This window comes from Hyaena hyaena, unplaced genomic scaffold (assembly GCF_003009895.1).
Source record: "Hyaena hyaena isolate Hyena2069 unplaced genomic scaffold, ASM300989v1 scaffold_16, whole genome shotgun sequence".
NCBI lineage: Eukaryota > Metazoa > Chordata > Mammalia > Carnivora > Hyaenidae > Hyaena > Hyaena hyaena.
The window spans coordinates 5,337,583-5,364,771 of record NW_024080650.1 but is presented as its reverse complement, the minus strand read 5'-3'; the positions used below and the strand labels follow the sequence as shown (position 1 = coordinate 5,364,771).

The following is a 27,189-nucleotide window of genomic DNA, read 5'->3' as shown; positions in this document are numbered from 1 at the left end:
TGGGTAACGTTCAGCTTTTCAAAGATGTCCTTCTGAGTTTTTAGTTCTTCAAAATGGTGGCTAAGTCTATTTCAGAACTCAGAGTGTCTTCAAAGTGGGAGAAGAGGAGTCAGCGGGCTCAGATGTTCAAGGCTGCCTTCTATATCCTCACAGGGGTCTGCTGTGAAGTGGCTGGTCTAGATTTCTCCACAGATTGACAGCTGCTGGCCATCCAGGGTGACTGATTGGTAGCCACCTCTTGAGTTCATGGTCCAAACCAATTGGCCTGAGGGAGCCTCTTTCCCTTGTTCTTAGGCTTCCACCAGTGCCCTCAGTACCACCACTTTTTATCACTGGGGCACACAGGACCTTTCCTTTTCCCCCTAAGATCTACATAATACGAGAACCTTCCAGATTTTGGCCCAAAGTGTAGAAGTGACAGAAGTATATACGAATCTCAGCTCCTACTCTATTCTCTTTTTTTCCCTACAATCCTCAGGGTTGAAAAGGACACACTGTCCTCTCCCACCATGGCACCCCCTGTCATCGCTGGGTATAGGGTAAGACTCCAGCCCCTTAGGCTCTCTGTGTTCAAAGAAGCTAAAGGAATTTGGAGAAATCCCTTTCTCTCATCAAATCTTTATTTTTCAAGACTTCTGCCCTGCTCAGGAGGACCTTCTCCCTCAGGGAGCCCTGTCCTTTTCGTCTCCTGGAGCTGTGATTCAGGAAGGGTGGGGAGGGCAGGGGGATGCTTAAGGAGAAAAGAAATAGATCAGCTTATTATGTGCAAAGTAGTTTCATTCCTGCACAAGGCAAAGTGAATTCTAATTACAGCAGGGTAAATGTGGAAGTCTCTTGAACTATGGGCACTTTGTGTAGCAATCATGCAGGCTTTTTTGCTTTATCAGCTCTGGGGAATCACTCTGTAAGCTGTATCAGAACTACTGTTAATGTACTAAACAGCAAGAGAAAACAACCTAAACATTTAAATAGTGTCTAGGGAACCCCTTTATTGTTCTTCAGAGTTCTGTCTAGGGAACACCTTTATTGTTCTTCAGAGTTCTTGATAGTTTATGCTGCACTCTCATTGTTCTTCCACTGAATACCAATTCATCAGAGAAAAACAACCCTGGCAGCAGATAAATAGGTGAAGTCCCCTTTTCTCTATTCTTGCCTGACAATCATTTTATTTAGCAGTCTCATAATAAACTAGACTGGACCATAAGTTAGAAGTACTGATTCATCTCTTTTCAAATGGATTTTCTCTTATTCTGTATATCCTTCATGGCTATTCCAGATTTCTGCTTCCCTGAAAGCCTGGACTTCTGGAAGAGTGTTAGACAACTGTTTAGTTTTCCACTCCTTGCCTCCTCTTTATCCCACTCTTACTCGGCTCCCACATCCATCATTCCACCAACCCGTCACTAACACCAAAGGTGCCAGGGGCCTCCTGGTTATAAAGTCAAAGGCGCCTTGCTGTACCATTCAGTCATTGTAGACACTATGCATCATTCCCTACATGCTGATGCTTTTTTTTTTCCTCTTGGCTTCTCTGACAGTCTTGGTTTTCCTTCCATCTCACAGGTTGTATCTTTTCTGTCTCCTTCAGGCTCTGTCTCCTCTACAGATCTCTTAAAATTAAGAGTTTTCTGGAACTAAGTCTTGGGATCCCCTCTCTTTCCCCTCTCTATGCCAAGGATTTTATTTCTTCTATGCTCAAATTTGTTCTAGATTCATGCTTCTCAGGTTTTTGTGGATGTAAGTTATACCCAGGGAAAGGGTGAAAACTTCAAATCACCTAATCTTTTCTGCTTGAGTTTCTTCTTTTATAATAGCCCTCATAAGAGTCTCTTACAGTGCTACGGTCATAAAAGAAGTCATAAATGAATATGATTTTCATCAGAAAGCAAGATGTATTGTGGTGGCAATTTGAAGTGTAGACCTGGGGCAGGAAATCAAGTCTCTTATTTGCTCTGTAAACTTAGGTCATTTCACTGGCTGGGCTTCAGCTTTTGGAGACCACAGGTATTGCTTAATTGGAGTTTTAATCAAAGGTTGCATGTGAATTCTGCCCAATGGCATTTCATTTTCAAAATCTGAGCCTCTCCTTACTTGTTTGAAAGAGGTATAAAAGGGTAACAGCAGAGAGAAATGTTTCATACAGAATATAAAGCTTAATCTGAAAACTGCTATTTACCCCAGCAGTTTTCCACTCTATTTCATTTATTATCACTTAAAACTTTCAGTGGGAACAAAATTGTCCTCTTTAAAATGAATGAGGCAAATATAAGCTCAGTGTTAGCTGCAGGGTAGTATTAGCAGTGGGAGGGATATTATGTTATAGCTCATGCAATTTTCAGGTAGAAGACATTGCTGGGTGGTTTAGAAATATGTTATCAGTGCTAGATGTATATTTCAGGGGACTTTTCTTGCCCCAGAATATTTTATATGCAGGCCCTGAGAGTTCGTAGGTCAGCAAGGCAGCACTCCCCTTTATGGTGAAGGAAACAAAGAAATAAAGGCTTAAAAAGGCATTAAGTTAGATTTCAGCAGAAAGTTGTGTTTTGTTTATAAAGGATGGTTAAGAATGCTTGCAACAGTGGTAAGCTGCAATAGGAACCCTGCATAAATCCTGGGGAAACCCTATGCCATAAAAGTAAGTTTTGTGTCAATGGTGTGCCGGTAAATGTTTAGGGGATGGCTCTCTTAGAAAAAGGAAGATTCTTGTTTGTAGTGTTTCCTGATTTCTGTGGTGTAAATATCCCCATTATGATCAAGTTCAAGCTCCAGGAAGTGCTCGGTAGCACTCCATCATGTAAGTGACCTTGAGAGAACAGACAGTTGTGAAATGTCTTAGCCAGCATGAGTTGAGTTTGGGGTATTTGTTACCTTTGTTTTTAATATAATTTGTTTAATTGTAAGTTTATGTGACTTACTTTTTTATAATTGCTGTGTTTAACAATGGGTTCACAGAATCCCTGAAAAATTTAAAAATTAGTTCTTTTTTTTTAAAGAATTTATTTCTAACGTTTATTCATTTTTTTGAGAGAGAGAGAAACAGAGTATGAATGTGGGAGGGACAGAGAGAGAGGGAGACACAGAATTCAAAGCAGGACCCAGGCTCTGAGCTGTCAGCACAGAGCCCGATGTGGGACTCGAACTCACAAACCAGGAGATCATGACCTGAGCTGAAGTTGTACGCTTAACCGACTGAACCACCCAGGCGCCTTAAAAATTAATTCTTGTGAGAGAGTCTGACCAACTGCAAGTTACCACGGATTTGTCTTCAGAGAATAAAGGAAAATTAATATTAATATCTACTCGAGCAATATTTAATTATATTTGAGTTCTGAGAGGTGCACACTTTGCTTTAGGTGTTTTTGTACTTCTCAATTTTCTAGAACTCTACATATCTATCAATAGGTAAATCAAAAGCAGTGATTAGAATCATCATATGCTAGATCAGTAGATGATGGTTTTCTGCAAATTTGTGTGAGCTGAGTGTGAGGTATGTGTCACCTCTTCTGAGGAAAAAAAAACAAGGAAAAAGATATTTGCTTATTGAATGGCATGTTTTATGGATGGAATTGTATTTCTTCAGAACTCATATACTGAAGCCCTAATATATGTGACTTATTTGGAGGTGGGGCCCTGAAGGATGTAATTAAAGTTCAGTGAGGTCATAACTGTAGGGCCCTGATCTGACAGAACTGCCTTCCTTATAAGAAGAGGAAAAGGGGCACCTGATTGGCTCACTTGGTGGCTCTGTCTTAATTTGGGCTCAGGCCATCATCTCAATGGTTCATGTGATTGAGCCCCGCATCAGGCTCTGCAGTGACAGCACGGAGACTGCTCTGGATTCTCTCTCTCCCTCTTCTCTGCCCCTCCCTGCCCACTCTCTCTTTCTCAAAATAAATAAATAAACATTTAAAAAGAGAAGAAGAAGAGGAAGAGACACCAGAGCTCCCTCTGTGCACAAGGGCAGGTCAAAGACCATATGACGTTACAGAAAGAAGGTACCATCTGCAAGCTCAGGAGAGGCACCTCACAGAAACCAACCCTACTGGTACCTTGATCTTGGACTTCAGACTGCACAAGGGGGAGAAGATAAGTTTCTGCTGTTGAGGCCACCCTGTCTGAGATACTTGGTGATGGCGGCCAGCGCAGCCTAACATAGCATGCAAATGATACAATTCTGTGCATTTCCATAGCAGAAACACGATGCTTGTACCTCAGGCTCCAGCACAATGTCACAGGGAATTCCTTCCTGTCTCCTCTGCTCCACAAACTTCTGCTTAGCCCTACAGGTCAAGGGGTACCACCTCTGGGAAACCCTCCCTGCTTTCCCCCAGTATGTATCAGGCCCTCCCCCACTGTAAACAGCTCTATTGTAATGATGATCATTATACCGTTTTTGTCCTAACACACTTTAAGTCTTTTAAAGAAAGGTAGATTACACATTAGAAATTAAGATTCAGTATGCCACCTACCTGTGCTGCCCCTATGTTAGCCACTGGCCACATGTAGCTATTTATACTTAAATTTAAATAACATTTAAATATAATTAAAATTCAGCTCCTCAGTTGGCCTAGCCACGCTTCAAATCCTTGATCACTACTTGTGTCTTGTGGCTACTGCACTGGGCTCTCAGACATGAAACATTTCCGTCACTGCAGAAAGTTCTATAGGACAGGCTGTACTGGACTATAAGCAACTTGAGGTGGGGGGCAAGCTTTGCATCTTTTTGCATTGTCTTATTGTCCCAGCATCTAGTCTAGTGCCTGCTAGACAGTAGGCATCCAATAAGTTATTGGATTAGCTGAATTATTAAAAGAAAAAATTAACACTGTTTACCTACGTGTAACTCCTTAAAGCTATTTGTGGAAACTAGAGATCACAGAAATAAACACATATACCTAAATTTGTTTTCATGATTGGCGAGTAAAATGCTAAAAATGAGCAATTTTCATTTTTCCAGGGGTGAGAAAATGAATGTGCATTATGATGTAATTATAGTTTTCATCTCAGGTGTTAATATAGCAATCTATAGTTGTTAATTTGGAAGGGCAATATCGATTCTAATTTAATTTTTTCTAGGTCATCTCCGCTTCATTGCTCTATAAGTGACCCTATGGACTCATTAAATCTTTCAGCATGATATTTATGCAGCTCTATTTAATGAGTCCTCCAACACCTTGAATTCTCTGGATCTCATACCTATTATTTCAGGGGTAAACTTCTGAGTTTAATTAATCGTATTCTTCCTGGACTCAGAGGAGGTCGGGAAAAGGTCACCCAGTCATACACAACTCTGCTTACACACAGCCCCTTTGTTACCACATGTAAAGATCTTCAAAGAGAAACACAATAGCCCTTGGGAATCTAGATATTTAGATGTTGCTATACTAAAAATTTTTCTTTGTTTCTTTAAACTTTTTTTTAATGTTTACTTTTGAAGGATAGAGAGACAGAGCATGAGTGGGGGAGGGCAGAGAGAGAGAGGGAGACACAGACTCCAAAGCAGGCTCCAGGCTCCGAGATGTCAGCGCAGAGCCCAACGCGGGACTCGAACCCTTGAGCTGTGAGATCATGACCTGAGCCGAAGTCAGAAGCTCAACTGACTGAGCCACCCAGGACCCCAACTTTTCTTGTTTCTTGTTTAAATGTTTCTTAAGTGAGTCCAAGGCAGTTGGCCTCATTCTCTCTGGAACAAAAGGAGAAACCCTGTCCTGTAATATGACAGACTTAAATACCATCTAAAAAAAAGAAAGATGCTTGTTTTTTAAGATGTTTTCCTTTACATTTCCTAGTAACTTCAGCGATAAACACTAGGGCTGAGTAAATATTTTTTGAATGAATAAACAAAAGCCTTAAAAACAACCCCTTAGCCCTGGTGCAAAGCCCAATGTGTACCCTTACTTCTATCTCATAGAATTCTGGGCCTAATTTCCGCATGGGAGAAGGAGGGTGTTCTAGAGGGAAGCTTGCAGAGAGAAGAGAGAGACAAGGAGATCGTCAGGGAAGCAAAGCAATTTAGTCTCTGGTTCGAACTCAGTGTCAACACGTGCAAGCTGGATGGCATGGAGTAGAGAAGAATGGATGGGGAGAAAGTCAGGGTTGGGAGGGGAAGAGGGTGTCTCTCCTCAATCCTCATGTTTTAGAGAGGGGAGTGGTGAGCCTTAGCAGCCACGGACAGAGAAGGTTGTGTCAAAATCCTTTAACCCATTTGTGCGGGTCATGTGTCGTGTCAGTTTCTCCTCTGCCGGCTCACCTGTCCAGATGTGATGAGCACAGAAAACAGCTGCCTGCCTCTCACCCTGAGCTCTGCCACCTACGGTGGCTGCCTGGAGGGGAGCCCTATCTTCACAGGGCTGGCATTTTTCTAACATCTAGTCCTGGGAGATGTTCTTCTCTAAGACATTAGTTTAAAAATAAATGATTCTGAGAAACTTGACATCCCATCTATGAGATTTAATTCCTCCTGCTGTTGTGATCGGTTTGGGAGCTCAATACCTGGCCAGATTTGGTTGCGATCTTAGGAAAGTTGGAGTACATCCCCAGGAAGGAAACAGTATCTGGTGTATGTGACTGATACGTATCCCTTCCAGCCACTCAGAGAGATCTACTTCCTTCGACAGCGAGCCTGCTAGGTAGTCTCCCCATTTTACAGATATGTGTGCTGGGGCACAGACGGTGAACCCTTATTGCTTGCTTGTCCATGAAATATGAGAAAGAGATACCATACCGCTGACATTTAGATCATAAACTCATGGCTTCCGATATCTACTGAGAAAGCTGAAGGGCACACTACGTGGCATGGGGTCCCTAAGGTTGAACAATGACCTCAGGAAAGCTTAGCAACCTTTTTGAAAATTAGTTTCCTCGGGGCGCCTGGGTGGCTTAGTCGGTTAAGCGTCCGACTTTTGCTTGGGTCATGATCTCGCGGTTCGTGGGTTTGAGCCCCGCGTCGGGCTCTGTGCTGACTGCCAGCTCAGAGCCTGGAGCCTGTTTCAGTCTGTGACTTCCTCTCTCTCTGACCCTCCCCTGCTCACGCTGTCTCTGTCTCTGTCTCTCTCTCCTAGAAATAAATAAAACATTAAAAAAAATTAAAAAAAAAAAAAAAAGAAAATTAGTTTCCTCAGCTGTGCGAAGGCAAGAATGGGAAGACAACACATGTGATGTGCTCTGAAGGTGCTTGGCAATATAGTAAGTGCTCAATAAATGCTAGTTTGTTATTGCTGGAGTGTCAGGGGAAAAAACCTTTCTAATGCTCTTCCATGGCCTTGAATTGTTCTTTATTATTTAAAAGCAAGTTGGAATTGTTTTTGCTCTTTCATGCTCCCTGTTGAAATTGGCATAGCCCAGAATAGGGAAAGCAGGCACTTAATAAATACTTGCATAAATTGATAATTTTCTAATGCTGTATCATTGGCATTTTTAGATATCAGTTTCTCTCTCTCTCTCTCTCTCTCTTGTGTGTGTGTATATACATATACAGGTCATTATCTAAAGGTTTGTATATACACACAGGTCATTATGTAAAGGTTCATAGATACACAAAGCGAGCAAGCATTCTTTTTGTTTATTTGTAATCATGCTACACAGTGATTTGTATTTACTAAAAAAATAGAAATTACTAGGGTTAAAAGTATGACTTTTACAGCTCCTCTTATTAATCTCTAGCTGATAACAAGAAATATATTGTCATCAATAAAGGCTTGCATTCATAAATTTAAAAATATAAACTTTCAGGGCACCTGGGTGGCTTTGTCAGTTAAGTGTCTGACTCTTGATCTTGACTCAGGTCATGATCTTGCAGTTCGTGAGTTCAAGCCCCGCACTGGGCTCTGTGCTGACAGCAAGAAGCCTGCTTGGATTTCTTTCTCTCTCTCTGTCCCTCCCCCTGTCTCTCAAAAATAAATAAATAAACTTAAAAAAATAAAAACTAAATACATAAGAATGTGAAATTTCAAGTATTTATGTGATGACTATTCTTGGGATCAATCTTAGAATTAAAAAAAATGATTCTAGTAAATGCATGATGGCTTTATGTACTTTTTATTCATTCATTTTATGTCTAGCTGTAATCTGTCAATGGAAATGTTTGAGGTGAGCAAGAAACATTTGGGGGAAATATTAAATGTAGCACAAAAATGTCCCTTTTGTATACTGGTATAAAAGGACATTTTGTTCTTTTTCAGATACAAAACCGGTTAATTTTTTTGTTCTGTTTTACCAATGAGACCTATTTTTCCCTGGAGCGTGTGAAATTGGTTTATTTTTATATGTGAAAAGCTAAAGGGACCAAACTATGTAATTAAAGATGTTTTTAGTGTCCAGGTATGGTGGGAATATCTGGTAGGGAACAAATATTTTTGCTCAGCAGGAAGCTCCGTTGAACTTCCACAGGAAAAACAAGCTGTAGACTGGTCACCACAAGCCTGATAGAACACCACAACCAAAGCGTAACACTTAGGTCTCTATTGCATTTGTTTTGGAAAACAAAACCCCAGTCACATGTTCTGAGCTTCATTGTCATTTACCTCCTTGGAGATAATTCAGTGGTCTATCTGTGGTATCAAATGTTTCACCGTAACTTTCAAAAACACCAGGATAGTATCAATACATGCATTAAAAACAAACAAAAAGCAATAATGTTTATAATTGATGACTTGAAAGATACCCTGAGCATTTATAGCCAAATGAAGACGACATTGCCAAGGTCTCCCTGATGCCTTCCTGGAAAAATCAATGCCACGCGCCCCTCCCCTCCCCACACCACCTTCCCATGTGAGCTTTATGACAAGGTCACCACAAGAACAAGACTGTCACCATTGGGAGGACATGGATGGAGTTCATTGCCAGGCCATGGCTTTGCTCTCAAATGGCCTTCTCTCCCTTTCTCTGGTGTCACAGTCCGTGGTAAAAAATAAAAATGTATTAAAGGGACAGGGTCATAATTAGGTCAAAAACATAAAATACAAGGGGAAAAAAAAACCCTCCTCCATGAAAGCAGCTTAAAAGTGTTTCCTTCCAGGTGCTACAGCCAGGAGGTAGGACTGTCCTAGATCCCCGCTCGTCTAAAGTGGTCTGTGGAAATGTGGCTGCAAGGCCACCCCCTGGAAGCTGGTGAGAAATGCAGACCACAGGTCCCACCCAGATCTCCTGAATCAGAATCTACATTTTCCTAGGACTTCCAGATAATTCATACACTCATTCCAGTTGAAAAGTGCTGAGCTAGAACATCACTGCTTATAGTGATTGATGTAGAGGAAGAGAAAGAAATTACAGCTTTTTTCCCCCAGTAAAGTTGTTTTCACCAATTCTTCGACATATTTCTAAGCTGTACTGCTTCACAGATCAACAAGTGTTTGAAGATAAAAAACATCATAAGCCTCACTGTAGAACCCTACTTTCAATCCATCAGAATAGATGTATTCTGCTTTCTTTATGATCACAAAAACACCTTTTTTTTTTTTTTCCCCCCTGAAATGCACACACATTGGGATGGCTTAGGGCAGTTCTCTTATTAGTTAAAGAAATACAGTAGATTTCATGATGCCTTTTCCCTAGCAAGTTAAAGTCGTCTCTAACATCTGAGCTTCCCCTGGCTCAACATCCTTATTAGTGAGGTATTTTCAAGAGCTTTTGATTCTAGAGAATCAGGAAATTCTGAGCTATCCCCGTAATTCAAAATATCATGTGGGAATACAATGACTTTTGCTGGATTTTTAAAAGGAGGGGTATAGTAAATTAAGTGGAGTGAGTCAGGAAGACTCCCTGAGAATTAATTTAATCCCACTGGATTGTAGGATAATAAGACTGGGCAACCAGTGCTGCAAGAAGTAGGAACTTAAAAATGTCTCAAAGGCAGAATTAAGAGTGTGAGTGTAAGAGAAAGATCAAGTTGAAAAAGGAAGCCATATAGAGAAACAAAATGAAGAAAGGAGAAGAAGACAATAAGGAAGAATGGAATTTATATCAAGAAGAGAGAGAACAATGGTGAAAAAATAAATACCAGAGGAAGACAGGTAATGATGAGTGCACATCATGGATGTGGCTGGAAACTATAGAAGGAAAAGGATGGGTATGTAGAGAAACAGGGGTAGTAAAAAACACAGGAGCAAGTCCCTGATGCCTGTAAACCTGATGGCCACCTGCCACCCCTCTCTCAAAAGCGACCCCTCCCATCCAGTCCTACCTGGCCGGAAGGATGGTAGTCACCACTTGAGAGCTTGAGGATTGGGGGGAGTAAAGTTGGGGGAAACAGAGGGATCCTCATGGCAAGTTTCCGACAAGAATGAGGAGGAACCTTCCCCCTGTGTGGAAAAAAAGGGAGGCTGTCATTTTTGTGGCATTGAAATTGATTTCTAATCGTCTGTTGTTTCAAATTATTTGTCTGGGAGCTCTCCTGGAGTGCCTTCTAGAATGGAGATTTAAAATCTCCAACTCCTTTGTCTATTCCAACTCTTCCGACCACAAGTGCAATGGGACTGGCAACTGAATTCTCCTTGGTTCTTCCCAATCCTCTGTGGGAATTAGCTGTTAAATATGATCGTAACTAGTAGTTTTGAGAATTCTCTACAAAATCCCACTACTTGCAAGAAACTTGAAAAAAGTTTGAAATGAATCACTGACAGCAGTTGAGCAATGCAGCCCAGGCGGTCTGGGCTTAATGGCTATACTTTTCTCTCTCAAAGAGAAAATGCATCAAGTTAGTTTTGTTAGCCTTCTACAAAAGTTGTTTGTTCAAAAAATATGTATTGAGCACCAATCATGTGCCAGACATTGTTTTTGGTGCCTAGAACTCAAGAGCATCAGTGAACAAAACAGTAGAGACCCCTGTTCTCTATGTAAATGGAGTTTACAGTCCATTGGGGAGGGAACAACACTGAATGACCCACCTAAGAAAAAAGTAAATGACCTAATGAGAGAAGGTGATATGTACTATGATAAACAGGTAGTAGAGCAGAATAAAAGGAAGAGGAGATGCCAGCAATGGGGAGTGTGGAAAAGGTGGTCATGGAGGGCCTCTTTGAAAAGAAGTCTTTGAGCAAAGACTTGAGCAACAGGAGGGAATTGCCCAAGCAGACCCTTGAGAGATGAGCATTCTGGACAGAGGAAATACTCCACACAACAGTCCAAAGCTGCATCGTCCTGGCTGGTGGGGGCCCAGTACAGAACCTAGGAGGCCAGAGTGAAGAGGAGGTCAATGAGAAAGCAAAGTGGAGTCAGATCATTTCAGACCTTGTAGACTTTTATTCCCAAGAGAGATGGGAGCCAAGAAAGAGTCTTGAATTGAGGAACAATCTAATTTATGTTCTAAAAGATGAACATCTTTTAGATGGCTGCCCTTTTGGGAATAGATGGTGAGCAGGCACATGTGGAAGTGGGAAGACCAGTGAAGAGGCTGTTTAGAAATCCATTAGATAACTGATGGTGGCTTTGGCTAGGGTGGTGGTGCTGTACTTGGAACCTTAACAATTATAAAGAAGTCTTAACTGTTTTATGATATTTTGCAAGTCTTGCGAAAGTTTTGATTCCACCTAAAACAAAGTCCCAATAATAAAGTTAAGAATTGTAATAGCTCATTGTGTGTTTCACAAAACCTAAGAACTACTTAAAAACAAACAATATGTAAGGCTCAAAGGAAGAGAAAAAAAATTCTCTTTATTTTTTTAATATATATTTATTTTTGAGAGAGAGAGGGAAAGAGAGAGCATGAGGGGCAGAGAGAGAGGGAGACATAGAATCCAAAGCAGGCTCAAGGCTCTGGGCTGTCAGCACAGAACCCAACATGGGACTTGAACTCAGGAACTGCAAGATCATGGCCTGAGCTGAAGTCAGACACTTTATCAATTGAGCCACCCAGGTGCCCCAGAAAAAAAATCCTTTTGAGCTAAAGCTAGAAGACAACATGTTTCCTCTCTTCTATATGTCACCAAAAACATATACGTGCTGCTGGCTACTCTCTTAGACAAGATTTCCCATATGCCAGCATAATTAGGGAGGGCAAAATCCATTTTGATGCCAAAATAGTTAAACATGTTAAGCTTCCTTCAATTGTATAAAGTTGTTTCTGTGTGAGTGTGTGTGTTTGTAATTGTCATAAAGGGTATGTTGTGAAGAATCCATGCAAACTATCAGAAACTTCATGCACTGTTTATTATTCCATCACAAACATCAGTGAAAGTTAAAGCCACCTCTGCTGATAAAACTCTTTGAAATGTGGAATTCTTTGAAATATGAAAGTGTTACCTGTCTTGGTTTCAGCTACAAATTCAAAGATCTCCTTTGAGCAAATGATTATAATAAATTCAGAAGACTTGTATCGATTGTTTTTTATTGACAGAAAATGCATAAACGGGACTCCACATGATAGATTTGTTACATTAATTTGACCTCAGGCAGAACACATGCACAATAGAGAATGGGACTCTTGCTCTTAGAAACTACTTTCCTAGTTTGAAATTTTCTTCAGCATTTTTCAGCTCAGGGGTCATGCATTTTTTTCCTTCTGCAATAGCTTTTCCTCTGGTCTCTGCATGCTGCTTCAACAAATGTTTCAAAGCACCAGGGCATTTCTCTTTTGGGTATTCTATAGATTGATATTTTTCTGGGTTTGCATTTGCCATCCTTCCCCTGAAAATGTTGAGGGCCATGGTAAAATCATGTAGTGGTTTCTTGAGGTCAATGAAATCTTTACATTCTTTGCTTTAAAAAGTATTTAGGAGGTGTATGTTTGACTATTTTATTATTCTAGTTATCCCAAAGCAAGGCTTTAAAAACAAGCTAGAGGGGTGCCTGAGTGGCTTATTTGGTTAAGCATCCAACTTCAGCTCAGGTCATGATCTCATGGTTCATGAGTTCGAACCTTGCCTTGGGCTCTGTGCTGACAGCTCAGAGCCTGGAGCCTGCTTCAGATTCTGTGCCTCTCTCTCCGCACACATCCCCACCCCCGCTCATGCTCTCTTTCTCAAGAATTAATAAACATTAAAAAACAAAATAAATAAAATAAAAACAAACCAGAGGTACATTTGGAATAAAGCATCTAGCTAGTGTTGACAAAATTCATATCACTGGTATACAAGGGCAGGCACACAGAGAAGTCAGTCCAGAAGTTTTCATCAGCCATCCATGGTTGTATGGACTCTTTTGCTTATGGGAGGTGGGGAGATGAAAGTCAGTGGATTCAAGTCCATCTCATGCTATTCCTAATGTTAAACTCCACTCTTTCTGTGAAGAATTTGAACCCCATCAACATACAAACTCTCTGCGCTAGCAGGTGGTGAGTATTTGCTTTGGATCCCTTCCCCTCCAAACTATACACCCTTCACTCCACTCCCACATTTCCTAATATTTAGGAAAGAAAGTAAAGACAAATGAAGGAAAAGGAAGTTAATGGGGTAGAGAAAAGGGGGAGTAATCAATGGCAGCCCTGTGAACCTCCATTTCAATTTTGTTTAAATCTCAAACTCAGTCACTTTATGGGGTTAATAGATAAAAGAAATCCATGAGGGGAATGCCATGTGGGCCTAAGGGGAGCCTCTTCTCAGGCCTAGAGATTTGTCTACAGGCTGGCTGTCTATAATCATATAATCTAATTTTTAAAGAGAAATTGATATCTTTAAATAAGAAAATTTCTGAGTATTAAATATTAGTGTGAGGGTTTTGTAATGTGCCAACTTGGGCAGGTGGAACTACGTCTCCCAGAGTTCCCTTTCTGTATTTTCCCAGGGTGAATTACATGGGAGGCTTTTCTGAGAGCTGGAGGGATGAGGAGGGAGGCAGCAACTATTCTGTAACACACATGTGTTGTTGCAGATCTGCTGAATGGGGTCTGGAATCACCCTCTCTTCTCCTTGGATTTTCCCTTAGATGTTCCGACTCCTGGGCCAGATGTGTGTGCGTTCAGCTCTGGGATAAAGACTCAGTCTTCTACTGTTCTTCTTCTCTAGGTGAACCCCAACCAATAAAGATGTCAACTAAGTCAAACATTTTAGAAACACCATATAGGGATTTTCTACTTCTGGTAATTGTTGGTTAGGTTATGTGAACCATTCTTCCCACTGAAAACACCTAAAAAAGCTGGATTTGATATTAAAACTGTCTTCTTTAAAGAATCTAAGGCCATAAGAATTTAAAGAATGATCAAGCCCAAACTGCAGGGACATCAAGCCTAGACAGGCAAGCCACTCTTGCCCTGATGGGTGTTTGCTAACACTGGAAATTTTGAATTCATCTTTTAAAAGCTTTATAGGGTTGGACCACAACTCCAAGCCTGTGGCTGGTACAGAATGAGGAATCTCACAGGAAACTTTCCTTACAATAAGCCAGGCACACCAATTGTGGATTTGAAAATAAACCAGGGACACCTGGGTGGCTCAATCAGTTGAGCGTTTGACTCCTGATTTCAGCTCAGGTCATGATATCATGGTCATGGAATTGAGCCTGCATGGGGCTCTGCTGTGCTGGGCATGGAGCCTGCTTAAGATTCTCTCTCTCCTTCTTTCAAAAACAAACAAAAAACCAAATAGCACTTACAGAATTAAATAAAACACAAAAGCCAGAATTAAATAATCTCTAGAAAAGTGGAAGAGCAGTGTAAACAAAGAATTAGTGAATTCAAAAAAGGGCCAGAGAAAAATTGTCCAAGGGTAACCCAGACATATGGAAAGATGGAAAATACTGAAGAGTCACGAACTGAGATGATGGAGTAAATGGTCCTTTTTATTTTATGTGTAAATAATGTGATGGAAGCCATTTTTGTTGACACTATAGTTGAGTTTCTGCAGAACTAAGGAATGTTATCCATTCAGCCACCTCAAACACATATTTAGACACATTTTAGAAACACCACACAGAATATAAGAAAAAAGTCCTAAATCCAATAAAAAGAGAAAAATACAAATTATTATCAAAAGAATTACACTAATGGTTTCTCAATAACAAGAGAAGCCAGAGGACAGTGGAATTTTATTTTCATTGCACTAGAAGCAAATAAATGTCAACCTAAAATACCCAGGGAAAGCATCATTTCAGAATGGAGGTAAAAGACAGACATTTTCATACAAAAATGAAAACAAAGCTAAAAACCATAAAGGAACTTCTGAAGGTGTAGAAAACAATGGCTCCAAATGGCCAGTCTGAGTCCTAAGACAGAATGGTGAACAAAAAAATCTTGTGTGAGCACCTGACTTTGGCTCAGGTCATGATATCACAGTTCATGGGTTCAAGCCCCTTGTCAGGCTCTGTGCTGACAGCCAGCTCAGAGCCTGGAGCCTGTTTCAGATTCTGTATCTCCCCCTCTCTCTGGCCCTCCCCTGCTCACACTGTGTGTGTCTCTCTCTCTCAGAAACAAATGAAAACATTAAAAAAATAAAAAAAATCTTGTGTGAACATGTAGATAAATCCAAATGAACACTGACTATATAACAAAGAATAAGGACGTCTCATTTGTTTAGAAATGTATAGAATTATTAATACATTTCAGAAATAAATCAAGAGGAGACAGCCTTAAAACTATTCTAATGTTCTAGCATTGCCCAAGAGAGTCAACATATCCAAGTTTTACATCGAGAAAATAATAAATAACTACATTTTTAAAAAGGCAATTATTCACATCGATACAAATGACAAAGAAGTTTCTTCCACAGGTAAAAACAAAAACCAAACCATTGGTTGGGTCTACCAAGACTTGAGAATGAGCAAAACATAGTCAATTTGCAGCCAGTTTATACTCTGTGGTCTGGATTCTATGAGAAGGTCCGATGGGTGATGGCAGGGAGAACCCACATTTCCCCATCACATTACCAAGGATTGGGGCTGGAGGGGGCACACAATTGAACTGCATAAGGAAGAAGCTTTTACTTTAAATCCCTCATTTCTTTCTCCCTGAGCACTGGGAAGACAGGACCGCAATCACTGCATTGAGAGTTCTGTCTCAGGGCCCCGTGGTCGGTCTGACAAGGCTAACCTCACCCGGAAAGATGAGTCACTCACCCTGTTGGTTTTAAAGATGTCAGGGGAAATGAGGAAAACCAGTCTATATTCCTATGATGGAGGGGAAAAAATGAGCCAGTAGGCTACATGATGAAATGTTCTTTCTCTATAAATTAAAATGCCATAAAGCTTCCTGGAATTCTCTCTTATTGATGAGCTCAATTAAAACAGAAAACCTGTGTTCTAAGAAGCATCAAAGACAAATTAAGTGTCAAGGAAAAAGTAAATTCCACATTTATCGACTGTTTTATGAGGTTATGGAGATGGTTCATTAAAAAGTCTCCTCAAAAGACAATTCTTCTTATAACCAGAGCCCGTAGCTGCAAAGTGATCAATATACGTTGGTATATTTGCAGCAGACTCAGGGCACCTCCTGATTAACGATGCTTCAACATGTTAAAATAAATCTTCTGGGAGTGTTCAAGAAAAAGGCAAGAGGGGCGCCTGGGTGGCATAGTCGGTTAAGTGTCCAACTTTCACTTAGGTCATGATCTCGCGGTTCGTGGGTGGGTTTGAGCCCCGCATCGGGCTCTGTGCTCACTGCCAGCTCAGAGCCTGGAGCCTGTTTCAAAGTCTGTAACTCCCTCTCTCTCTGACCCTCCCTTGCTCACGCTGTCTCTCTCTCTCTCCTAGAAATGAATAAAACATTTAAAAAAATTAAAAAAAAAAAAGAAAAAGGCAAGAGGTCCTTTTTATAATGAATCAGTTTAGACTTGAATGTGACCACAGAAGGTATGGTTTCTTTCTACCGGCAGTTGGATTTTAAGTTGCCCCTATCACCTTTTGTACACATATTCCCTTTTCCTATTGGCTTTGGCAACCCCAGGTATGGAAATCCCAAAGAAACCAATTATGTCACCAAGATGAAAGGCTGGCTGGGGTTTACTGCATCCATCTTAAGAACTCTGCAGCTATGGATTTCATAAAAAGACGCACCTTGAACAAAGCTGAAAATAGCATACACTCAGGGACTGAATGAAATATTTCACTGCTAGGAAACAGGCAACTGAAAATTTCTCCAGAACGTAGGACTCTACTGAAATGGAGCTGAGTATTCTCTTTCAAGGGTGTCTACTGTTGTTTGTAACTTAGGAAGTTTCACAGAGACTTATGTACAGGAACACAGTTAATTTTACATCAAATTGAGGAGCAAGATATTTATCTATTGCAAAAGTTGCCTCTAGAACTGACTTATTCCATTTTCCCCAATGCCTTCAAAAATTACATACAAAAGAAATGGACTCATTGATCTCTTTTTTAGTGGGAAAAAATGGACACTATATATGAAAAAGGTCTACTGCATGTCACAAAGTTGGACATTTCCAAATAAACTTTCACACTGTGGCTGGCCAAATTTGGTTCCCTACCAAATATGTGCCAGTAGGATGGAAGTTTTGGTCCAAGTATGGAAATGAAATGGTTTTTTTTCTTTAAAAGAAATTTTTTAATGTTTATTTATTTTTGAAAGAGAGAGACAGAGTGTGAACTGGGGAGGGGCAGAGAGATACGGGACACAGAATCTAAAGCAGGCTCTAGGCTCTGAGCTTTCAGCACAGAACCCACCCAACGTGGGGCTCAAACTCATGAACTATGAGATTGTGGCCTGAACTGAAGTCAGCTGGTTAACTGACCCAGCCGCCCCCCAGGTGCCCCTGGAAATGAAATGGTTTTGACTAAGGCACACTCTGACTGTTCTACTGGAAGATGGTAACAATTTTAAGAACTTGATCTTTACAGATCATAAGCACGTGGATGAGTAAAAAGTTAGAAAGTTGCACTTTGGATTAATCTTCATATACAGCTTGCTCTAAATCCAGCCAGAACCCCCCGACATTGAAGAACTGTTGTCTTTCAACAATTGGCTTTTCAAATCTCTTTTGTTAAAAAATAGTTGTTCAATTTTAAAGGAGTTGTTTGGTTATCACAGGCTTGGAAAATTATGCAGCTTGTGACTGTAGTTCATAACAACTCAAAATGGTAATACTAGGAGAATACAAGAATGTAAATAGCTTCCTCTCTGTTTAAGAGGAGGTTAGGAACACTAAACATATTATTACATTAGTTGGAATAACTGGATGAAGAGGGACTAAATGATTATATTTGACAATATGGTGTAAGAAACTGACAAACAGGAAGAAATATGATGCCATGTGGTGTATATTTCTACTGTAAGCAAAAGATTAGCCATTATTGTTTTCTAGATAGAAAACTACTTATTCCACTTTAAAATAAGGAATCTACTTCCCTCACTAACCTCTGGCGAAGTTTGTCACGCTTTCTCCTTCATAGGGAGGTTGCAATCATCTTTAATATTACCTACTATAGAGTCAACTCAATTTCTTTGTCCAGCATTCAGTGATGGAACAGCTCATAAATTTCTAGATGTCAGAAAATCATTCCACCTTCTCTTATTTCTAATCGAATGGGACTGACTCAGTTAACCTCTTTTACAAACACTGCTGGTCAGTTTCATTCCCTTGAGTTACTGCACTTTCCATATTGTTTCTGCTTTTGTTACTTTCTTTCATATCTATGTTGAGCTTCAAAGCTGGATACTGGATGTGAAGAGGGATTATTTCAAGGCTGGTGCTACCCTATTTCTAGTTCACATCCAGCAATTACTGGAGCATGAATGAATGTTATGCGGACCTGAACTTTCACTTGTCTACATTTGCAGACCTGTGCTTTGTTCCTTTTCCATACCCCCTGCACTTGATCTTATTCATGTCACTGTGTATTACTGCTCCTTTTTATCAAGGATATTTCCTTTGATTAGCCTCTGTGTCCTACAATATTAAGAGTCATGATTTCTTATTTTATTATTAAAGTCATGGTTCCAAAGCACAAAACTTTTAGTCCCTAAAAATATCTCTTAATAAATGTTTTAGTTTGACGTGAAAACAGAAATCTCCAAGGGCAACATTCAAATCCAGACATGAGATGGTCATAAGGGCAATGTGGATGAGAAGCAAAGAGATATCACTGGTTCCTATTTACAGTAAAAAATGAAGGCAACAGAAATAACAAGTGCTGTGCTGGTCAGAGTGGCTAAAATGAACAAATCAGGAGACTCTGGATGCTGGCGAGGATGTGGAGAAACGGGCACCCTCCTACACTGTTGATAGGAATGTAAACTGGTGCAGCCCCTCTGGAAAACAGTGTGGAGGCTCCTCAAAAAATTAACAATAGAACTCCCCTATGACCCAGCAATAGCACTGCTAGGAATTTACCCAAGGGATACAGGAGTGCTGATGTATACAGCACATGTACTCCAATGTTCATAGCAGCACTCTCAACAATAGCCAAAACATGGAAAGAGCTTAAGTGTCCACACTGAAAATGGATCAAGAAGATGTGGTTCATCTATACAATGGAATACTACATGGAAATGAGAAAGAATAAAATCTAGCCATTTTTAGCAACATGGATGGAATTTGAGGGTGTTATGCTGAGAGAAATAAGTCAGGCAGAGAAGAACAGATACCATGTTTGCACATATAGGTGGATTAGGAGGAACTTCATGGAGGACCATGGGGGAGAAGGAGGGGGAAAATAGTTGGGGAGAGGGAGAGAGGCAAACCACGAGAGACTCTTGAATGCTGAGAACAAACTGAGGGCTAATGGGGGTGGAGGAGAGGGGAAGGGGGGTGACGGGCATGGAGGAGGGCACTTGAGATGAGCACTGGGTGTTATATGGAAACCACCTTAACAATAAAATATTTAAGAAAAATAAATAAATTTAAAAAAGAAAGAAATAACAAGTGCTGGTGAGGTTTTAGAGAAATAGGAATCCCCATGCACTGTTGGTAGGAATTCATGTGGGTGGAGCCACTGTGGAAAACAGCTTGGAGGCTCTAGTACATCAACTATTGGGTACTTACCCAAAGAAAACAAAAACACCAGTTTGAAAAGATACATGCACCCCTATGTTTACTTCAGCATCATGTGCAATATGGAAATACTGTAAGATATGGAAGCAACCTAAGTGTCCACCCGTAGATGAATGGATAAAAAAAAAGAGATATATTTATATAATGGAATATTACTTGGCCATAAAAAAGAATGAGATCTTGCCATTTACAGCCACATGGATGGAGCCAGGGTATTATGCTAAGTGAAGTAAGTCAGACAAAGACAAATACAATATGATTTCACTCATATGTAGAATTTAAGAAACAAAATGAATGAACAAACAAAAAGAGACAAAAACCAGACTTTAAATACAGTAAATAAATTGGTAGTTGTCAGATGATAGGTGGGTAGACGGATGAATGAGATTGGTGAAGGGGATTAAGAGTACATTTATCATGATGAGCAGTAAGTTATGTATAAATTATTGAATCATCATACTGTACACCAGAAACTAATATAACACTGTATGTGAATTATATTTCAATGAAAAATGAAAAAAAAATACAATGAATAAACATTAATACCTTCCAAAGGCCCCTTATCCATATATCATCACTTTGGGGGTTAGGGCTTCAACATGTGAATTTTGGGAGGACACATTTCAGTTCATTGTAGTGTTCAATTCTGATTATTAGCTGTATTTGGACAGACTACACTGATCATGTGCAGGCAGGCTCAGAATTTTGCACACAAAACAAAACAAAAATGATGGCAAAACAACTATTAAAAATTCATAGAAACACTTCAGATCTTTTGCTAAAAGTTCAAAAATGAAGAAACAGAAAATTGCTATAAATATGGTAGTGGCACACATCATTACCTACTTAACTGATGTTTCTATATCTTTATAAGAAAATATCAGTTTTGTTCAGGTGCCTGTTGACTATGAAACTGAGGAGGAGCTGAACTCCCTCCACCCTTTTGAGTGAGCCTTAATTACTCTAAGGCAATCATGAAAATTATACTCTCCAGCCCCTGATTGGTTTAGAAATGGATATATGGTACAATCCTAGCCAATGAAGAGAAAGCTATTAGGAAGATTTTCCTTAATCTTATAAATAAAGGGTTATAAGATAAAAATATTTTTTTTTTTTTTTTTTTGCCTTTGAATGGTTTTATGTAATGTTGTGATGCATGGAACTATGGCAGCCATTTTGTGACTCTGGGTTTGCACCTTAGGCATGAAAGACAACAAACTGAGATGGCATAGTGCAAATTCTAAAAATACCAGGATTCTTGATGAGACTGTGGAGCTATTCAATTAACAGTTCCTCAGACTGCAATACATCTGACTTTCCAGTAATATGACTTACTAAGTTTATTATTGTGTAAGCCAGTTTTAATTGGGTTTTCTGTAAAACTGCTGCAGAATGCACCTTAACAAGTTATCCAGCAGTCATTCTTCTAATGTTTAGTTATATCCAGTGCAGAAGTTTAAAGGTGCTTTAATACCTACCAAAGTTGATTTTAATCATGATGACCTAGAGGAGTAACATAAAAACCTCATAGGGGTTTTTATACTGAGAGTTAGATAATTGAAACACATTTGTGATTGCATTGTAGCTATGAGACGAGTATCTGATATTTTTGGACCAAAAACTAAAACAGAGTGAAATAAAACTCTATGGGAATAACCATATCTCACAAGAGATTTTCTTTTAGAAATATAAAAGGCAGCTAATAAGATATCAGTCATAACCAATGTATGTTATGTCAGTGTACAAAGTAATGACACATTTGAATTCAGACAGAATGAATTGAAAATGTATATATTTGAATATACCACCTGGGGCTGATTATTAGGGTGTCAATGTGCCTCTTAAATTCCAGCCAGACCTGAATCTTTTGCTCCAAACATTATAAAAGATCAATCAGGGGCGCCTGGCTGGCTCACTCGGATAAGCCTCCGACTATGGCTCAGGTCACGATCTTATGTTCGTGGCTTCTAGCCCCATGCTGACAGCTCAGAGCCTGAAGACTGCTTTCAATTCTGTGTCTCCCTCTCTCTCTCATGCTTCTGCCCCTCCCTTCCTCATGCTCTTTCTCTCTCTGTCTCAAAAATAAATAAAACATTAAAAAATTTTTAAAAATAAATCAATAAATAAAATAAAAGATCAATCAGTGGGTCAATGGAGTGTATAGCAATTTCTGAAATCATCTTAAAAATTTATTATCAATGTATAATCAACCCAAGATGGTGACCAAGAATATTTAAACTGTACGTTTACATGAAAAACATAAAAATTAGCAGCGTGTTTAAGTAATTATTAGTTCTCAGATTTTCATTACTGCTTCATCTATATTGCCAAGCCTAAAAACTTTAGGAGTTAAAAATATTAAATGAATCTCCTGTATAGTAAATACAAAAGGAGAAGAGCAGAAATAACCACAAAAATATATTTTGAACTAGCCACAAAACATTCTATAAAAAGTAAATTGATCAATGGACTATACATTGAAATGAAAGTAACACTTTTGAGCTTTGCAGGTTTAAAGAGTACTTGTATGAAATAGCTGTACCTTTTAGAGCAGGTATTTTAAACTACACATAGAAGAATAATAACACTGAAAAGCATATTTTTCACAAATACTTAGAGATGAATGAAAATGTATGTAATGATCTAAAACCAAGATGCTATTTGGCAACATAAAAATATTTGATTTATAGATAATCAGTTTAAAGTTAATATTCACAAAAGAATTGATTTTGACCAAACAATAAGCATAAGATAATTTTAAAGAGGAGAAACAATAGACTATTATTATAGGGGGAAAAAGATTTTTTTTTTTTTTTTTTCTGATTTATGAGAACATTTTGTCTGGATAAAAACCAGGGTGATTTTGGTACAGGATACCCTCTGCTGGACAGAGCCTGACATTACAATATTACAATCTAGTTTTCTCTGTTTTGGCAGGGAAGGGAGGTGCTTCAAAAATACCTGAGCCATATCTCAGATCAACTAAAACCAAAATTTCAAGAGCTGGGTTCCAAGCTCACCAGCTGATGATAAACCTGTGTGGAATATTGTTACAAAGATCTTTACCATGGTTAAGAAAGATACATGAGTTTTACATGTAAGAACTGATCTGAGACTGTGCAGTGTACATGACCTACAGAGGTTAAATTGTAATTAAATGGAGAAAAAAAATGAAGCTACTGTGTATTATTATTTGGTTCAGTTTACCTTGGGTTTTTCATCCAGGATCTGCTGACGAATCTCCTTGTGTTTCTCGACAAGTTTTTCTTGCCGTTTACTTTGTGCCTCTTCTAACTATAAGAAAGTTACAGAGAAAGTCATGTTCATCTAAACATTAATAAATGGATGGTTTCCATTAAAAAATGGAAAGCTTTTTAGATCGATGGCATACATTTAATTATTTCATATCCTGATCAAGAACTGCCCTTAAAAGTGTAGGAGACTGTTGGTAAGCCTCAGATCTGGGTGATGGTACACAGGGTGGGCGTTGGCGTCAATAGATTATGCTATTCTTACATTTTTGCCAATGTTTGAAAATTTCTGTAATACCAACTAAAAAATAATATGGAAAAAGTGCCTTTGGAGGTTGCCATCTTCCCTACCATCAATCACAGCTACAGGTTCATTTGGGGGAACCCCTATCGATCTTTTGTTTCTGGGCTCCTCACTTTGGAAATGATTCTTGACATCTGTTTTTAGATGAGCCTGCTTATACGTAGGTTTGCAGTTAAACTTGTAGAAACATTGATTACAGAATGCCCTGTCTGTGAAACAGCTCTTCTGGGCCCTGGTGATCAATAGACACAACAAGGCATGGCACGTCCCTCCAGAGGTTCACATTGTGCTTGCCCAACATTCATACATGGTTTGCAAAGGAGAGAGAGATTAACCAACATACCCTCTTGATGTACTGTACCACCTCCTGGATATATGACCGGATCATCTCTGTCTTTTCCCTAAGAGCAAATGACAACTAGATCATTATATGAACTCATCCCACATCAACAAAGAGGTGAACTTCAGACTTCCAGATGGAAGTTTCCAGAACTTTCAACATTCTTAACTGCTGTGGCAAGAAAGGTACAATCAGCTAGTTCTGGACAAAAGTCAGATTTTGCCCTGGGCAAGCTCCTGTTTTCACTAAATGCTGGGAAGTTTGCCTGACAGCAGGGAAACTATGGATTTGGTTTTTTCTTAAGGGAAGCTCTTTGCTCAGTCTTTATCTAAAAGGGTCTGGATACACCTCAGTCCATTAGTGAAATCTCTTTGAGTTTCATGTTGAAAACTTTACAAAAAGGATCTTTTGAAAGGTTAATTAGAGGAGAAATGTCACAATTGGGTCTTTGTATGTTTGAGAAGCTGGTATTCTAACAGAATAAAAGAATCTCCAGGTAAAAGGTGGGGGGAAGGGATTCTTTCTCCTTACTCTTCCATTTGACTTTTGTCTTTGGATTTGGCTTCTGTGATCTTCTCCTGCCTTTTTTTATCCATTTTCTTCTTTAATTCCTTCTTCTCTCTGAAGTCAAAATGAAAGTAAAAGAAAAAAAAAAAGAGACAAATCAAAGGGCAATTTGTGTGTAACACAGTTATAGGCACAAGCCCACTGTAAAGAGAATACAGGCTTACTTCTCACAGATTTCTTTGAGCTTCTTTAGCTGATTGTTCTGACATTCTTCAGCAACATCCGTCAATTTCTGAATAAGCTGGGGGAAGAAAATGTGTTTGCTGTTTTAAACAGTCATAAACAAAGACCTTCTCCCCTTGTGCGCCCAGACAACGATATCTCTAGTTAGGAAACTTGTGACTGATGTTTAACAACAGTTAAAATTTCCAGGCATCTCATAGCCAAGCAGGACTGGAAACAATCACATTATCTAGGTTTTACTCTGAAAGTCTTCTTATTTCTTTTGAATTAAACAGGGTGCCTTAGACTATTGTGCTGGTTACCACAGCTTGGCTCAGTGCAAAAGCAGTGGAGGGGTGGAGGGTTATGGTTCCAGTCCCCATTCTGTGACATCAAAAATACAATTTGGGTCAATGGGGCTATATTTTTGAAAGCTACATTTTCTTGTAGTAAATGGATTTATCAATGCCCTTGTCTCCTGGAGGTACAGTGATGCCCCAAATAACAAGAGTATGATACAAATGCAAGTTATAATCAACTGTGAATTTTAATTCTTGGTTTCCACCTAATTCATTGGTTTTTTAAAAATGTTTATTAATTTATTTTTGAGAAAGACAAAGTGTGAGCAGGGAAGGGGCAGAGAGAGAGTGAGAGAGGGAGAGAAAGAGACAGAATTTGAAGCAGGCTCCAGGCTCCAAGCTGTCGGCACAGAGCCTGGCATGGGGCTTGAACCCACAAACGGCAAGCATGACCTGAGCCAAAGTCAGATGCTTAACTGACTGAGCTACCTAGGCTCCCCTCACCTAATTCATTGTTTAATTGCTTCACGGATCATTAGTGGCCCACCCCAGAAGTCAAGGGCTGTGTTCTTGTGTGGGTAACTTCCAAAGTGTCAGAAATTCTTGTCTATGGTATGGTGTCACTGAATTTTAACACATGCCACGAAAGTCATTAATTTATTGTCTTGTATTTATTATCAAACCAAACTTCAAGAGGTAGCCACTATGTTCTTATTTGCATATCCTCGGCCCTCTGCACAATTCCTAATGTTTAGTAGGTGTTCTGTAAATGCTTCTCCATTACATACGGGCAGTTTTGCCCTCCAGTCCCATCCCTCTCTTTTCCACATAGAGAACCAATGAAGCCTTCTGCCATTACCCAGGCAGAGGTAGTACTGGACTCAACCCTTCTTCCCAGAGCACCACGTAGGCAGTGTGGGCCTCCTGTGAAAGACCCCACTGCTCTTCGCCAGTGATGGAGATTCTCAAACACAGTTGGGTAAGTTGCCCAGTTTAACAGAGGCAGTTGCTGCCGCAGCGTTAAGGCTATATAATCAGAGTATGGCAAACTTCCATTGATAATTTTTATATGCCTGGCACAGTTTGAAGAGTTTTAAATGTATTCAATTCCTATTTAATTCTAAGAACTGCACTGTGAGGCTGTGCTTTTATCTTCGTTTTACATATGAAGATACTGACACCTGTGGATCAGGTTCTGGGCTCACAGCCACAGAGGTGGTAAGTGACAGGGCTGCGGACAAACCCAACAATCCGGCTGGATGGCTTGTGGCCTTCACCACTTCCCCACGCCTTTTTCATTATGTTTTTAGTAATTGTTTTTGAAAAAACAAAAACCTTTCTTATGTAAGAGTATAAAAAGTTAAAGGAGAAATTCTCTTAGAGAATTACAATAAAGAAGGCACATTAACTTAACATTAACGTGAAATCTGATGCCTTCGTCTGTGAAGTGGATTAAATCTGAACAAATATTAACTGGGACTTGGGCCAGCAGAAAACCTATTTGATCGCTCAAGAGAGCTTACCTGATCATGACCATCACAATTAAAGAAATCATGATGGGGGCGCCTGTGTGTCTCAGTTGGTGAAGGGTCTGATTTTGGCTCAGGGCATGATCTTGAGGTTTGTGGGTTCGAGCCCCAAATCGAGCTCTGTGATGACAGCTCAGAGCCTGGACTCTGCTTCAGATTCTGTGCCTCCCTCTCTCTCTCCCCTCCCCTGGTCACATTCTGTCTCTCTATCAAAAATAAATGAACATTAAAAAATTAAAAAAAAAGAAATCATGAAATATTACAGCTGGGTAGTACCATTTTTATAGCTATCTAGACATAAAGTTCTGGTGTGCAAAGACTCTGGAAATTTCCTTGAGGATCCCTGTCATCTCCATTCTAGTGAGGGTGTGCCTCAATGGCCTTCCTTTCCCAGAGCACCTTTCTTCTCTCTCACTCACCCCAAGGAGTTATAGAGGGTGATCCAGGGATCCTCGACTTTGGCTGCACTATCAGAATCGCTCCTGGACAACTTCCTAAACATGCAGATTCCAGGGCCTGTGCCAAGGCATAGGGACTCCAGATGTCGAGGGGCAGGGCCTGGAAATCAGTATTTTCAAAATCTCCTCTGGTGATTTGGATACTTTGCCAGATTTGGTTGGGGGTTGTCTCTGTGGCCTCTCCTCATGACCACTGCTAAATCTCTCAGCAACACTTTTGAATTCAGTGGCCTTCCTACTTCTGTTCCCACTTTGACATGTGTCTCATTCACCTGACTGCAGATTCTCTTATTTTCTTGATTATGCCAGCATCTGCTCACATTTCCTGCTCTCCTTCCATATCTTGCCCTCATCCTCAGCCATCTCACCAGCCAGTCACTGAAGTCCCTGAGCCTGATCCCACAGCCC

At 39.8% G+C, this 27,189-nt stretch overlaps 1 protein-coding gene across 1 annotated transcript in view; it reads right to left on the bottom strand.

Moving 5' to 3' along the window:
• The window catches only part of PLCB1 (phospholipase C beta 1), a 679,751-nt gene that overhangs the window by 61,285 nt on the left and 591,277 nt on the right, over positions 1-27,189 (bottom strand). Inside the window, exons 28-31 of the mRNA XM_039224551.1 lie at positions 24,498-24,574; positions 24,298-24,387; positions 23,770-23,827; positions 23,079-23,165 (exon numbers count right to left, since the gene is read on the bottom strand). Of these exons, the coding sequence (XP_039080482.1) occupies positions 23,079-23,165; positions 23,770-23,827; positions 24,298-24,387; positions 24,498-24,574 (312 nt within the window). The remainder of the gene's footprint in view (positions 1-23,078; positions 23,166-23,769; positions 23,828-24,297; positions 24,388-24,497; positions 24,575-27,189) is intronic.